Below are 17,587 nucleotides of genomic sequence, written 5' to 3' on the forward strand. Positions count from 1 at the left end.
TTAACTCTACTACAGAACAGTTCCTAAACATAACACTAGTGCCGTCTTTTTTACAGTGTATGGTCTGGAGGAGTACAAGATGGAATTGGTGACTTTTCTGCTTGAAAGGTAATGACTGCTGCTTGATTTACATTATGTGCAATCTAAAAAATAAAAAAAATCAGGATTATAACAATGAAAAAAAAAAAGTGAATCATATTCAATCATAGTCAAACACTTCGTTTGCACTTTTTCCCACAAATAACACAATTGAAAAGCTTATTGTTTGATTAGAAAGAAGAAGATATGTAGTCTATGTGGGTAGATAAAACTGTGTGAAGTAAACGCTGTTTATCTGCTAATGACCCCCTTAATTTTCTAAGAAGAATTTAGAGTTTTTTTCTTTTGAACATGAAAACAACAGCAGTGTATCTCACAATGAAAAAAAATGATAATAATAATAGTAATAAAAATTTAAATACAAAAATTAAAAAATTAAAATTAAAATATAGTTTCACCGGGGGGAAAATCGACTAACATGCCTAAATGCACACATGAACGAGTTTAGATATAATAATATAATATAATATAATATAATATAATATAATATAATATAATATAATATAATATAATATAATATAATATAATATAATATTAATAATAATAATAACGTCTTACCGTTAAAAAGTGCATCACAAACCATCTAATCCGCTATAGCTCCATTCGCTACAATAGTAAACTGAGCACTTCCGGGAACAATTGTGAGGCTCCATGAGCCGCCATTGCTGTGAAAAAAACGATAATAATAATAGTAATAAAAAATTTAAATACAAAAAATTTAAAAATTAAAATAAAAAATATAGTTTCTCCGGGGGGAAAATCGACTAACATGCCTAAATGCAGACATGAACGGGTTTAGATATAATAATATAATATAATATAATATAATATAATATAATATAATATAATATAATATAATAATAATAATAATAATAATAATAATAATAATAAAGTCTTACCGTTCAAAAGTGCATCACAAACCATCTAATCCGCTATAGCTCCATTCGCTACAATAGTAAACTGAACACTTCCGGGAACAATTGTGAGGCTCCATGAGCCGCCATTGCTGTGAAAAAACGAACCATTGGAGTGAACGAAGTTGTCGCTACTCTCTCTGTCTATACGGTTTTAGGTCAGCTGATGGCGTTTCTACATTTCACTTATCAACCTGTCCATGTTGTGCACTTCCTTCAAATTTGTCAATCGAATTAAAATAACAGTTTAATAAAAAAAAAAAAAAAAAAATCATGGCCCTGGTTAATGCAGGTGTACCTCGTAAATGTACATTTTCAAAGAGACAACTGACAGCTGCTGCTGGTTGGAGCTAAACGTGACTCTGCGGCGCCATCTTGTGCCGGAGGAATGAACTGTTCATAAATCACGGATTTGTCAAACATATTAACGTGAGTTGTCCTTTACACATTTTTGAATTTGAATAATGGCTTGTGTTATTAAAGGAGGGAAAAAAAATGACAATCGTATATTCATAAACGGGTTTGAACCCCAGATGTGCATTCCCTTACATTTTTTAAATTGTGTTTTTTTTTTTAAATCAATGGTAATTAATAATATACACTAGATGATAACAATGATATTAATAATCAGTTACATTGCATATCACTTAGTTGCCAATGCACATTATTACCATGACCACCATCAAAATTGTATATTTAGTAGGAGAATAAAAAAATCAGATGGCCTTTCAGGTATATGGGAGTTAAAACCTCTGAAACAACAAAAAAAAAACTCATCCTTCACATGAAAGCTTAGTGTTTCACATGGTTCTTATACGTAAACCAGGGGCAGATTATTGCGAAAATATACATGCAATTTAACCAAAATGTTGTCTTAAATCATAGGCTATTTCACTAAGATGAGCTGTTAATGTTATAGAACCTGGATGCTAGGCAGCCATATTCCTCCTGTTTCACACAACAACCTGCATACTCAGTATTTTATGTTTATACTTTATTCTTTCTGACTTATTTCCTGACTATTTATGTCATCTTTCTTTTTGCTGGAAGCAAAGACTTTTGTTATGACGGATTTAAAGGATTTTTATTTTATTTTTTTATTATTTATTCAGTTCATTTCCGACATGGTTGCAATCACAGAAATTCATTTTGACATTCAGAGCAAAATCACATCATTATTTTTTTTATTTATTTATTTATTTTTTTGTCCTTTTGCATGCCGGAAAGGGCAACGGAAAAAAGCATTATGCTTATCCAGATCCGTCCCCTGATTTGAACACAGATAATTTTACATCAGTCTGCGTTTCTTCCCTTGTCAAACATTCTCATCTTCTTCATAATTTCATCTTTTCATTAACGTTTTTTTTTATTTTTTGTCCTTTTTTATGTGATGCGTTCTCGTCTGCAGTCATTGTTCCTGTTGTTACTCCTCCTCACTGTCCTTTTTTTCTGTATCTCCTCGAGCTTTCTTTTCCAGTCGTTGTTTACGTTCCTCCAACTCTCCAAACGAAAAGTTCTTCTTCTTTCGGAGAACCTTCATATCCTCTGGAAGTCGCCTCAGCTTACGATCCATCAGAAAGGCACATGCACATACACATACCCACATCATTAGCAGGCCAAAGATCATGACCCCTAGCTGATAGATGTCCTCCACATCTTCCACTGTCAACTGGGAGAGACAGAGCATCTGGCTTCTCCCTCGTGCATCAGTGGCATATCCACTTGGGTATGTGTCCTTTGGACACGCTGGTTCGTGCTGTAGCAATTGCCTCGTCGTGAAGATTTTGTCGATGGCGCTCAATGACCAGTTGATGAGTTCCATGTCGTCGCTGTAGAGTTCGATGAAGAGTTGACATGAGAACTGTATGCGTGTAGAAATGTCCTCCGTGTTTTCTCCTTAAATCCTTTCAGATTTACGGATTGTTGTGTCGCTGCGTCAAGGCTATTCCAGAGGTTCATGGCTCTATACACAGTACTATGTTTGCCAACGTTAGATTTAACCCTGTCTGGTCTGAACACATTATTATGTCTGAAGTCGTAGGAATTTTGATTGTATGTGAAACGTTTTTGTATTTGATGTGGTAGTTTTTTAGATGAAGCCCTAAATGCGTGTATTTATGTGTTGTAGTGTATTATTTCTTGCAGTTTTAGGTATTTTGCCTTCTCAAATAATTCGTTTGTGTGTGCGTTGTGTGGTGCTTTATGCAAAATTCTTATAGCTTTTTTTTGTAGTTTAAATAGTGGTTCAAGATACGTTTTGTAGTTATTTCCCCATATTTCGGAGCAGTAATTTAAGTGCGATGCTATGAGTGAAGAATAGATTGTTTAGGGCTAGTTTATTTACCTCTAACCATGTTTGAATTTTTAATAGTTCTTCATTTGTTGACTCTATTAGAGTTTTAATGTCTTTGCCTGAGCATCGGATGGTTGTGTCATCTGCAAACAATGTTAGTTTGAGGCAATTTGTGACTTTGAAAATGTCGTTTATGTATAAAATGAACAGTTTTGGCCCTAAAATTGAACCCTGTGGGACACCACATTGTATGGTTTGGCAGTTTCCGTTTTCCATTCTCTTTTGCCCTTTTAGAATTTAAAATAGAAAATCAGATGTTTCCTTTTTCCATTCTAAACTCTGAAACGAAAAAAAAAAAAAAAAAAAAAAAAAAAAGCCAGTCCACGTGACCTTGTGTCACGTGACTTTGGTTTTTTTTTTTTTTTTTTTTTTTTCTTTTTTTTTTCCAGCCGACATGCGGAAGTGAACGTGTCAGAATAAAAGCATAAAGGGAGAGAGAATATAAAGCAGGCACATGATCTAATACAGAGGGTGAGATCATTAAAAAGCCTTACAAAAGTTACATAAAGATCAATTTTTTGGTCATTATTAATTTCGACATGAAATTATGCTGATGCTCGCGACGAGCGCGCACGAACGGAGTTACAAAAAATGACCAGCAGGGGGCACTGTGGGGATACGTTTCTTCTTTGCAGGCATGATTTCATAAATGTTCACGTGTAAAAAAAAAAAATATATATATAAATATATCGTAAACACATGAGTTGGAGATTGTCTCTTATGAACCATATGGCTAACCTAGCGATGTTATTTTGGAGCTTTTGAATGAGCTCAGAGCAGGCTTGGTTTATTTATTTATTTATTTATTATTATTATTATTATTATTATTATTATTAGCTTGTAAACTTATAGTTAACTCTGACCTTTTAGATCAACTAGGATGTTCATTGTACCCATGTTTTCTTCCTGGTAACACACTGCACTTTTTATATTATATATAGTTTTGCCCAATGGTATCATAGTGTCTGATCTTGCAATTATTTAAATTTTATACATGCAAATTTAAATAAAAACTGATTATTAATAGTAATAATAATAATAATAATAAAGTTCATAAAAAGACAATCTCAAACTCGTGTTTACACTGTACTTTATTTATTTTTTTTACTCGTGAACAATCATGAAATCATGCCTGCAAAGAAACACAGCCTCACAGTGCCACCTGCTGGTCATTTTTGTAACTCGAGCATGATTTTTATGTAGCTTTTGTAAGGCTTTATAATGATCAATCACAGCCAGCCATTAGGGAAGGTAAACAAAGATATTACGATGAATAAAATGTAAGTAAAGTGACAAAAAATTAGTAGCAGGTGGTAAAAAAAAAGCAGGTGGTAAAAAAAAGCAGAAGGGTAGCTAAGTGAGCAAAATGTGGCAAACAATGATAAAAATGTTGAACAAAAAGAGGCAAAATGTTGAATAAAGCAAACAAGTGTTATTTAATGCACAAAAGATAGCTTATTGGGATGTAAAGTGGCAAAAAATGGTTTAAGAATTGACATTGAAATGGATAAAAGTGTCAAAAAGAACTAGCAAAAATGGTCAAAAGGAAGCTAAAATCAGAAGTGTCAATTTGTTTTTTTTTTTTTTTTAAAAAAGGGGCAAAAAAAGGACAAAGGACGTTGCAAAATGGCTAAAGAAAAAGGTAAAAAGGGGTTAAAAAGTGTCCCCCTTTTAAGATTTTCAAGGTAAATAATAATCAAAATTTAGATATAAAGAGCCACATGTTGAGTATCCCTGACTTAATAACAGCTTTATCATGGTTTCAGTAAATTAATTTAATAAACTAAATTGGGAGTCGATGGCTGAGAGAAATGTGTACATGAATTACCCCCGACTGGATTTTGGTAAAAAAAACGAAAAACTTTCGTTTGTATCTTTCAGTTACCAAATGTTGGAAATAAACTGAATAAATAAATAAATTAAAAAATGTAAAATTTTATTCCGAAATAATTATTTAACATGTAACCAACCTGTCACCGTTATGTTTTTTTTTTTAATTTTTTGTTTAAATTATTTTCTTTTCTGTTTCTGTGGTTGTGAAAAGTTCCATCCATGTTTTTTTTTTTTATGTTAAAAAATGAAATGTATACCAGAGCTACCTGGAGATGAGGATGGCATTTTGCAAAGTTGCTATTTTTCTATATTATTTTTGTGTATATGTACTAGGGGTGTGTATTGCCTGGCATCTGGCGATACAATTCGTATCCCGATACATAGGTCACGATACAATACGATATATCCCAATATTTAAGGAAAAAGCATTGATTGCGATTTTCTTTTTCATATTATTTATTTTTTTAATATATTTTACATATATTTTATTGGCATATTTTACACTCAAAACATTGGCTTTAACGTACCATGTGTCAACAACTTCAAATAAAAAACAACATACAATCTGCCTGTGGCTTTTAAACCAATTTTGACTGTAGTTCAACATGACTTTAGTGTAACTGCACAATGTAGTTACAATGTCTCTGGCAGTGGAAAATACTTTCCTGGTTAAATAAAGGTTAAAAAAAAAAAAAAAAAATAAAAATATTTTTTTAATTAAAAAATCGTAATGGATGCATTTAGAATGATCCCAGAATCGTGCGACATAATACAGCGATATATCGCCGAATTGATTTTTTTCAACTCCTCTAATATGTACAGAGGAATACTAGCTGACAACTGAAAAGAAAGAAAAAAAACATTATTTTCTGCAAACAAAACTATTGTTTGGTCTAAACTAGAGTAGACAATTATCAGTTTATGTAGTTATTTCTTGTAAAACATGTCTGCATTTAAAAAAATAAAATAAAATATCAGATGTTGTGTGTTCACCCTGTCTTTAGTGTGTTTACCCACAGCAGATCAACCATGAAGCTCATCAAAAACTAGACGTACAAGCCCCGACTGAAACACCAGCAGCAACTAAACCCCAGAAGTTCAAAAACCCACTATTTAAACACCAAACCAAAGGTCATATTACAGACATTTAAGCAAGAACTACTACTAACTATGTCCGTTGATCTATCATTAGGTATTTAAATTCTAATCACTATGTTTATTGTTTGTTTTTTCTTGTTTAAAACATCCCACTTTTTCCCCTGCTACCATCTTAACTTTTCATCTTCTAGAATTTGCTTTTTTTTTTTACCCTGGTTTTTTATCTTCATTTGACTCCAGACTAAAACCCTCACACAACCAGTAATGGAAAACCTTCTCAAGTCACTATGATGGCAACAATAAAAACTGCCTTGTTGCTTTAGTAACCTTTATTTTTCGCAACAAGGCAATGCAAATTTATTTGTATAGCGCATTTCATACACAAGGAAACTCAATGTGCTTTACATGATAAAACATTCAACAGCTTAAAATCAATAAGAACATTTAAAATCATCAGTAAAATCAATAAAAATCATCAACAAACACCAAAAATCTCTCTCTCAATCATACGCAGCAGAGAAAAAAAGTGCCTTTAGCTTTGATTTAAAAATGTTCACATTAGATGCTGACTTCAGCTCTGCTGGCAGTTTGTTCCACTTCTTTGCAGCATAACAACTAAACACATCATCACCATATTTGCTGTGAACTCTGAGCTCCACTATCTGACCTGTGTTCATAGATCTGAGAGACCTGCTGTGTTCATATCTGACTAACATGTCACTGATGTATTCTGGACCAAACCCATTCACAGATTTATACAACAAAGACCTTAAGCTTATTATTATTCATATTATTGGTACAAGTCACCATTTTTATTCTATGAAAACTATCAAATATCGAATAGATGTAATTCTACTTATTATTATTTGGCATTGGAAATGTTGTACTCTTTTTCAGCTCTTATTACTTGTTGAATGACAGATAAAATGTTTAATATCATTATAAACTTAAAGCTTCAGCCCATTATTTTATAAAATCATATTATATATTTCATAGATCAATGAATCAAACATCATTTAGTCCAAAGAGAAAGGAAAAAAGTTGAAATTGCCAATAAAAAAGTATCTTCATCTCCACTGTAAACAAACATGCATACAAGTGTTTTTACTTCTCGACACCATTTTTATTCAAGCTTGTTCCCGGTAATTCTTTTTATATCAGAGTTATCATATGTAGCAACTTCAAAATACATTTATTGTTTCTGAATTCTTAAGTAAGTAATTTATTTATAAAGCACTTTTTGCAGATAAAATCACAAAGTGCTGTGGAAAAATTAATACAAGTGCAACATCATAATAGCGTAATAAAACATGGGTGCATATACATCATAGGAGCAGCATCATAAAAGGATAGAAATAGTTTAAAATCCAGTAAATTAAAAGCTTTTCTGAAAAGCGAAGTCTGTTATTCCAGAGTCTGGGGGCCACAGCCTGGAATGCCAGGTCTTCTCTAGTTTTAAATTTAGATTATGGGATCTTTAGGAGACCCTGGTCTGAAGACCCTGACGTGTAGGGGCACAGCAAGTCTGAGATATATTGAGGGGCCTGAACATGTAATGCTCGGAAAGTAAGAACTAAAAATGTGCAGAGTAGAAATAATGGCCTTTAGGCTTCATTCCTGAAATGAATTCAAACGTGTCCCCGTTCTCTTATAAGGAAAGCATCAAAACATTTTCTGATGGCTTTCATGTGTCTCTATGACTTCCTGTTTATTTATATCTGTGTAGCTTTTTCAGCTTCCAGTTCATGTTTTGTCATTCTGATTGTTCAACTCCACTTTCTGTTGATCCATTTACTTTTTTCTCAAAGATGACTTTCACCTTCGTCCAACCCTTTTGCAGCTGTCAGAAACAACATGAGCACACAATTAAAATCAATTGCGGGTAAAGTAAAGCTTCAAAGTATTTAAGATAGTCAGAAAGTGAGCCACCGTCAAAAAAAATGAAGGTAATTATTAAAATAATTATGTAAATGGTAATAAACTCAATAAATAATTTGATTATGTGTTGTATTTTAAAACAATGTGTTTTTGTTACATTAAAGCACACCTGCTGGTCTTGATTCTTCTTTGGGTGTGCTCTCAGTAGTTGGAACCCTTTGGAAGTTCTTCTTCTTCGTGAACCAACAAAACACAGATCACAGTTATCCTATATAGGTAGAGGTAACCCTCAGTACAGTTGTGGAGTGTCACTGCAGGAAATAGGGGTTTACCTTTTCAAAAATCCAAACCTAAAACAGGTCAATGCTTCCACAATTAGAAGCAGCAACAACAGCCCAAAAAGGCTCCATCCTATGACGAGGCTCAGTGGCGACACTGATGAAACAAAGACAATATACATGACTGAGCATGCTCTAGCTTTTGTGCATGACTGACTCTTAGACTAGTGAGCACTGAGCAGTCATTCATTAACTTCATCAGCTCATTCTTTGCTTTGTCACATGGTATGATTTTCCTGGTCATTCATAGGAATCTTCTGAACCAGACTTATGTTCAGCTGTTATTATTATTAGGACGACTTCATAAGAATGGAATTCAACTCTAGGCTGTGCATTTTAGTCACACAAAAAACACACAATTAAACGTGTACTAACAAAGTCAAACTAAGTCCAGAAAAGTTCCGATGAAATGATCATGAATCTAACCTCACCTGAAAGCACATGCACAAAGACCTGAGCACTTTGTCGGCCGTAGAGGTTTGAAACCTCACAATGATACAGGCCTTTCAGATCCAAGGACCTACTGAGAAACTTCAGCTGTGCACCTTCAGCCCTGACACCCGACAGAGGCAAAGCCAGTCCAGACCTAAAAGATCACAACAAAGACTCAGCTGGATCCAAATTACCAAAAAAAAAACAAAACGTGTATTTCCAGATTGGAGATCTTCTTCATTTCTTCATTTTCTAGCCATGAAATCTTGCTAAGATGCTAACATGACAATGGCTAACAACAACATCTAATTGAGTATTCTATGTTCTTTGCACTTCTTATACCTAGTCCATTAACTTTAAAACAAGAATATGAGTAGTATGCCAGGTATGGCGTCATAGGCGGGGGTTGAGATTGTTGATATCATTTGTTAAAAGCCCATAATCAAAATAATGAGGCTCTAATATCATTGTCTTAGATTGGATTGTCAAATTAAGAGATTAAATACTGGGAGTACAAGACCTGGTCCATTTAAAAGTTGGTTCAGGACGAGCTTCACTTATACAAAGCAGAGAGTCATCTGAAGATTCAATGATCCTGACATTAGAGGGTGAAACTGAAAAAAAAAAAAAAAAAGAAAGAGGGAACATCATCACGTCATTAGTAAATCACAAATAACAGACATTCAAAGACTGTGGGATGGTGGTGACAGACCCATTATTTTACAGCAGTACCGGGAACTTCCATTAAAAGCAGTGAGACTACAACAGCTTCCCAGACGTCCTCAGTTAAAAAGATCAAACATTAAAAGCTATTACAAGATAAGTAAACATTACTGTAATAAAGGAGCTGCTTAAACAAAGTCAGGAGGATATTCCCTTCCTATATGTAATCTATGCTGCAATAAAAAAATGGTTAGGTTTATGGATGGAGGCTATCCATTTGCTGCCCAACTGTTGTTGACATGAAAAAACCAACTGGTGAACGACAGATGTTTTGCGTCCTTGATTTAACCCCTAAGGGTGTGGACAGCGTCCTCATCATGTGCTGTGAAATACATTTAAAGTGATGCTGCCAAAAAACATGGAGGTAAAACTTTTACCATTTGACGTAAAATATAGATGTGCGTTAAACTTTCAACAAAACCCTGTAAATAAGGACCAACTAAGAATGAAACCTCTTTTTAGGGTTATCTACAGGTTATACAGAGCCTAAAAATCAATACAATGGACAGTCAGTTTGCTTACCTGCATATTATACATACCTGAGCTGAAAACTAATCAAAAATACTGATGTTATTCAGTCTGTTAAAGGGACGTAAAACTTGGAATAGAAAAAAATCTATTTTACATTTGATGTGAAAACAATAATGTGTATTGTTTCCTCGTATAACATTATTTTCAAATAATTTTCAGGGAGTGTGCATTGCTACTCTCCAGTAGAACAGGATTCTTTGATTTTTAATGACTGTGTTTTAGTTTTACTCACAGAAAAGTTGCAGAAAGAAGGGCTGGAACTTGTCTGTGTCCAGTGCCACACTGCTGACAACGCACTGGATCAGCTGGCCATCTAAATCTCTTGTGGGCACTCCAAACAGTGAGCTATTTGTGGTCGTGGTATCGTTGTCATGTCTGATATTGTAGCTTGTCACTCTAACCTTTGCATTGCCAGTGACCCACCTCACCTCTCCAGGGGGTCTGGCAGCAGCAGCTGTACATGTAGCGAGCAAAACCTCTTCACTACCCAGTACCACACTCTCATTCTTAAGGCTTGTGACAGGAGGCACTATAGGAGAATGAGGAAAAACATCAACATTAACTGGGAAAAAAAATGGAAAAATATAGAATTTCAATGTTCAGAAACCATGTAAAATACTGTGTACCCAGCAGTTTTAGCGACACTTCAGTCTTGTGATTTCCACTTTCAAGCAATAAGAAGATACAGCTGTAGCTTCCTTCATCCATGAGAGATGCGTTGGACAACTGAAGGGATCCATTCTTCTCGGTGAAATTCCCAACAAATCTAAACCTATCATCCGATAAATCAATCAGATATTTTCCATTTTTCTCAAGGATATTGAAAAAGTTGTCTCTGAAAGGTCGTCCCCGGGTGCTCCTCTGCCATAAAATCTGCTTTAGCGTTTCCTTAGAGTCTGTCAGTTGGCAGGGGAGGGTGACAGTGGCCTCCTGTACCACAGTCACCCTTCCACCAATCACCTGAAGCCCTGCAAGATAAACAGGAAGTCAAATTAGAATTGGAACCAAACCCATTTAAAACCCTCAAGTCTCCACATTTTCCAAACATAATGGCCCCCATTTATCAACCTTGCGTGAGAACGCGTGTAAATGGAGGGTTGCAACTAACGATTGTTTTAATAGTCGACTAGTCATCGATTATTGAAATGATTAGTCAACTAATCGAATGACAAATCACACATTTATTTGCTCTATGTTGCTACTTAGACTGGTTCACTTTGTTGGGTGGGTGTCTGGTCTGAACCAAGTAGCGGTGCGTGATCGTCACAGCTTCAGGTAGACTGTGACGAGCAGAGCTACCAACATCTACAGACCATCAACTTTCCTGCACCTGTGGCTAACCTTACGTTTTAAATCCCCGGTAAGATAATTAAACTAACAAAAACACTATTCTGGAAGAAAATAGAGATTTTAATTGTGTGGGAACAGATTCATTTAACCACCAATTTGCTGGTTAAATATGCATGCTTTATGTGTGGCAAGAAATGAACATTTAGCATGTGTTGACCACATGATCATGCATTTTCAAGTCCAAGTTGCTTTATAGCCTTTAAAATACATTATCTAAAATAAATAAATAAATAAATTATATAACATTGTGTTCATGTAAACTGAGATGCGTAAGAAATTGAAGATGCAAGATACTGTTTTATTTCTTTTATTTTAAACGGTTTTTAAGTTGCCATTTAATCCAGGTGAGATGAAGTTAAATAGTTCCTTTGAGAGTAAAGGTTGCAGACCCCTGACCAGGGGAAGATGATTAGGAGACCCCACTATAAGAGCTGGACCCTCTGAATTGAATTCCATGCGGTGAAGCAATGCAGATGTTAAGTTGGTTATTCTACTGTTAAGTTAATTCAAGTACAGCATTTCTGCAAAATAAAAAACAGAATACATGTAACCTGTTGTTATGCTTTGCTGTTATTTAAAATGTTTTTGTTACGTTACGTAAACCACTATAAAAACTCAAATTCGAATGGGAAAAAGTTAGGTTTTTTGTACATGGCCATTAAAAACATTTCTGATTCTGATTCTGAATAGGAAGACGCTATAATGTGACGCTATAATGTGTTGTTTTGTGTGTTTTAGAACACGCGCACATTTTTCCCCTCATAACTTCACTTTAAATTATCGACATGATTTAAAAACTGGTTTGTAGTTCGACATCGGCACTTTCGACACGGGTCGCCGCTATTGGCTCTTTTAAACGATCATGTGATCAGGACGCAGAGCGTTAATAACCCATACAAACTAAAACGATAACGGCTTTAATGTCGATGATATCGATTACTAATAAACTACACTGATATGATTGTGTGAATACGGTCTCACACACAGTGCAGTGTATATGGTGATTTTAGATATAGCTTACCTTCTGAATGCCTGCTGAGCAGCAGCATGAACATGAGCTCACACCGAACTATCCATGAAAAACAGAAACAAATATCCTCCATCAAAACATCAGGGAAAATCTGCCCCTCACGCTCCTTAAAGCAAGTAGTACTAGTAACAGCTGCAGCATGCGGAAAACCCTTACATACAAACATCCAGCCCTCAACATCCGGTCTGAGTTCTTTATTGGCGGGTGGCATTCATCCACCTACTGTATCAGAGTATGAATCAGAGTTTTATCCTTTTCCCAAATCATAATAATTATCATTATTCCTAATAACAATATCTTAAGAAAAAAAAACTATATTCTTCCCATAACTTCTGAATCATTAAGGAATTTGATTACCCTTTTCATTTTAATTTTATTCAAAACATTACCCACATTAATCTGCATCCCCTGACGGTGTAAATCCTGAAGCATAATTTGTCTTTGTCTTGCAAATCCACTACATCTTAGGAGAACATGCTCCACAATCTCACACAATCCTGTATCATGCTTTTTGATGAGATGTAAAGTTTTATTCAGCCTCGTATGTCCTATTCTCAATCTAGTAAAGATCCTCTCTTCCTTGTTACTTCCAGTGATGCACCTCTTAGAACCCACGGTGCTCTGTATAGCATTTAAATGTCTCCCTGTGTTTGATGAGTCCCAACACACCTGCCATTCTGCCGTGATATTTCTTTTAATAAATGACTTTGCCTCTGTCCTACTAAAACGTATGTCTATACGAGGGTCATTTGAAGTAAGGGCTTGTTTTGCTAATCTATCCACTGCCTCATTACCGCTTATGTGCTGGAATCCATCAAAATAAAATACTGAAAGCTGTCTGTACGAGTTTTCATAAACTTCATTCACCAATTCCTGTCTACGAGAAGACTTCAAATTTTGAGTTGCCATTAGAACAGAGCTTGAGTCTGAACAGATTAATATTTCTTTCACTTGTGATTCTTCTATCCACTGTAACGCTGATGAAATTGCCAACATCTCCACTGTAAAAACTGCCAAATGGTCTGCGCGGTCGGAGATCGGTTATGAGAATGCGCACTACTGGAAAATGAGTTTATGCTACTTCCGCTTAGCTTTTTTCTACTTCCGCCGTGCTGAGATAAAAAAAAAAGTAATTTCAAAGCTAAGGTTCAAAGCTAACGTTATTTGACGAGTGTTGAATGGCTCTTTATAGGAGTAGGCCTTTAAATGCTGTTGCCATTAAATAGCACGAAGATACCAAATGACCCAAGTAGAGACGCAGGCCTGCATTTATCTTTTTATATATTATCTAATTATATATTTTGCATTTAGTTTTATGGAGGACAACGTTTATGTACATAAAAAAAAAAATTACGAAGTCCTACAGTTCGTAGGTATCGTAAATGCAGCAAGTTTCATAGAAGTCCAAGAAGTCCGAAATCCCCATTATGGTATTGGATGTGGGCAGGGCAGGATGTTAGGCAGGATGTTAGACAGGTGTAACAGTGTGAGTGCATACTGTTATCCATTTTATAACCAACTGTTTACATTCTTTTCATATGATAGAACAGAGTTGATACGGTATATATAAACCATCTCTGTCAATGATCCTTTTCCCTTGCTACCTGCTTATGTTATTATATTTGTTGATGTCGAGATGCACAGTCCCATCACTTATTTATCACTTACCATTAGCATGAACACACCACAGTCCACACTGCCTGCTTGTGCTGAAACATCCTGACAAAAATTCCAGAAGTTATTGACAACTCAATCGGATTTAAATATTTTTTAATAAAATGACATTTCTTGATACTATTTCAATGCAATAGCACATTTCACAAGACATCTAAAAATAAATAAAAAATCGACCTTGTTTGAAACAAATGCCCAGGATCCTGGCCTCATCTGTGCAAAGGCAAAAGGATAGCATGCTGAAATACACTATTAAAGACCTCACAACACATGATTGTGATGTGACATGACATTTGTGGGCAACATTTTAAACAGTTTAAGCTTTTACTATTCCGTGCTTCATTCAGAATAGCACCTTTTCTCATCGGCACAGACAGTCGATGGTCGATTCATTGGCTTTAAGCAACAGTGGAACAGGTGTGCATATAGTATGACTCCAGACTGTGCTACCTTAATATCCACAAATATAATGAACACATCACCAGAAGGCTTCTTTGGAACACAGCAGAAGCAACATTGAACGGTTGCTAATGTAACGGAGTAAATAAGTTATTAAATTACTGTAAAGTTTGGGACGCAAATATTATTATTTATGTTGTTTTATTTTGAAAATCCCAGCGGAGGTTAATGCTGCGCATTGCTTGAGTTGGCGCAGTCTGTGTGATGTCTGCTGGTGGTAAGTTGGTCTCCTGTTCACCAGTCACATTCCTGTTAAAACATGTGTTTTATAGTCTATAGAGAATCATGAAACAATGACGGTTAATAACACAGTGTTTATGGCGAAGTTAATATGCAGTTTGAGTTGCTGTGTTTCCTTAATATGTAATAGTGAGCTTGGAAACTGAGCTATTAGCCTATTCAATGCTAACGGAAGCTAACCGCTAATTAGCTGAGATGCAGGCATTGATGTGCACACTGTAGCCTTATTTGCTAATGTCTGACTCTATTTTTAGTTAATGCTGGAGTGAACTGGTGACCAACTGAGAAGATTTTTATTTGTGTTCCATGTTTCAGGTATGTTTTGTTGAAGTCTGTTGATTTTGTGTGTATTATACATTGTAAATTGATTATTTGGAGAACAAAATGTTCATTTTGTTTTATTTCTATCCATTTAAATCGTATATAATGGCAGATTGATAATTCTTGTTTAGTTATGAACATATTTTCTTTTGTTTAAAAAGTATCACTATACGATCACGCATTGCTTGAGTTGGCGCAGTCTGTGTGATGTCTGCTGGTGTTAATGCTGGAGTGAACTGGTGACCAACTGAGAAGATTTTTATTTGTGTTCCATGTTTCAGAATAAACAGTGCCATATGTTTCATCTATCCTGTCTCCTGGGAGTGATTTAAAAGAGCGACAAGCAGAGCAAAGTAGAAAGGGTCACATTGGTGCCGTGACCTGTCGACTCTTCGAGACTGTGGTTTCTCAGCGATCCGGGACTGCTTTGCCGCTGCTGTTTGTTCCGGTCTGGGAGCTGGTGGATGTGCTGTTGGACTGGTGTTACTTAGAAAGGTGAATCTGTGTGCTTCATTGCTCGAAACCAGCTGCATATTTGCTGGGAGGAGGCCTGATTTTACTGTCTTACTGATTCTTTTTATTTTACTGGCAGCATCATTTTTTTGCATATTGAGCTCTATTTTCACGAGTGGCATTGTGTAATTTTCACTGATAGTCCAAAATGGACTTCTCTCCTATGGGATCAGTGGCTTCGCGTGGGTTTGGTAGGGGGAGAGGGTTCCTACAGACACCGGTGGAATTACAATTTGATAGTCCCAGTCACAGAGGTGAAAGAGCAGAGGTTAGTGAAGCTGTAGCCTCTCCTTTGAGCCATTCTGTGAACATTTCACAGGACACCAGCCCACTCGCCACTGACCCCTCACCCATTACTGCAGACATTGCCAGTCAATTGAGTGCTGTCATACAACAAGTGGGTCAGCAGGTAGCACAGAACATTATCACCCACCTTAGTCCATCTGCTAGCACCCCTGGAGCAATTCCTGCTTCTTCAACAGCCATTAATGACAGGTCAGTTTTACATGCTTTCGATGCCTCACATTCCCAGTATGTTCCCCACAGAAAAATAAAAGATCCACCCTGCTTCAGGGGAGACAACAATGACACTATCTCGATTCGTGAGTGGGAAGACCTCATGAGGAACTTTACTAAAAAAGGGAACTTGAGACCAGAAGAACATGTGGAGGAAATTATCGTTCATCTTCGAGGCAAAGCTAGAGACGTCGTAAGGTTTGGGATCAGAAACAGTGAGACTGACATCTCCTACAATCCTGAAGCTATATATGGCCTCCTACGAAAGCACTTTGACTCTGCTCCATGCTCCCCTCTTCCATTGGCTGATTTCTACACCACTCTGCCCGAGAAAGGTGAGGATGCATTTGACTATTGGCTGAGGCTCCATCGTGCAGTGGATATTGCTACAGAGCGCCTGAAAGAGCAGGGTAAAACAATGGACTGCCCAGGTACTGAGGTAACGCGCATGTTCATTAGAAACTGTCCCTCTTCTGAGCTTGTTGTGACGTTTCGCTCAAAGACAATAGACAAGTGGACTGCTTGTGAGGTTCAGGACATTTTAAGCAAGTACCATTCTGGAAGGTCGTCAGTAGAAAACAGAGCCCCTGAAAAGAAAGTGTCAGTGAACATATGTCATGTTGCTACCCCGTCGCCTACTGTGACTTCTGAAGTAGCTGTCCCACAACCAACACAAAGCAATGACACTGCTACCCTGGAGCGTCTAATTGGCATGTTGGAGAAAGTCCTACTCCAGAGACCCACAGCCCTGGGTCCAAACAGACAGCATGGCCCACGAATCCCCAAGATAAGTGGCCTAAACGAGATGCCTTGTACGGTATGCAATAATGCGGCTCATTCTGCTTTCACTCACTGTCGTGACCAAAGGCTATGTTTTCAGTGCCATTCACCTAATCATTCGCAACGCACCTGCCCTAACCGCTCAAGGTCTGGTTCTCACCAACAACCGGAAAACTAGTAGATCCACTCTTTGGGGAGGGGAGTGTGGATCCTAAAAGTGGACCTCCAAGCCATGACACTGATGATCTAGAATCTTTGTATGAGTCACTCAGTTCTTTTGCCCCTGGACAGACTGTTATATTCCAATTAACACACAAGATCAAAAAAATTGACAGTTTGTTTTATACTGATGTTCTTGCTGTTGATGATGTTAAGCTAAAAGCAATGATAGACAGTGGCTCTATGTCGTGCTCCTTGAGTGAGGCTGCTGCCAAGCGTATTCTGGAACACAGTCCCAACATTAGAACAAGTCCTGCTAATGGCATTGTTGTGGTCGGTGCTGGTG

General features: G+C 36.4%; 1 protein-coding gene across 1 annotated transcript in view; it reads right to left on the reverse strand.

The window, feature by feature from the left end:
* Window positions 1–8,062: 8,062 nt before the first annotated feature.
* The window catches only part of LOC114458936 (nectin-4-like), a 28,651-nt gene continuing 19,126 nt past the window's right edge, over window positions 8,063–17,587 (reverse strand). Inside the window, exon 8 of the mRNA XM_028441317.1 lies at window positions 8,063–8,137. Coding sequence (XP_028297118.1) covers window positions 8,100–8,137 — 38 coding nt within the window. The 3' untranslated portion in view covers window positions 8,063–8,099. The remainder of the gene's footprint in view (window positions 8,138–17,587) is intronic.

The sequence above is a fragment of the Gouania willdenowi genome, unplaced genomic scaffold (assembly GCF_900634775.1).
Source record: "Gouania willdenowi unplaced genomic scaffold, fGouWil2.1 scaffold_215_arrow_ctg1, whole genome shotgun sequence".
Classification (NCBI taxonomy): Eukaryota; Metazoa; Chordata; class Actinopteri; order Blenniiformes; family Gobiesocidae; genus Gouania; species Gouania willdenowi.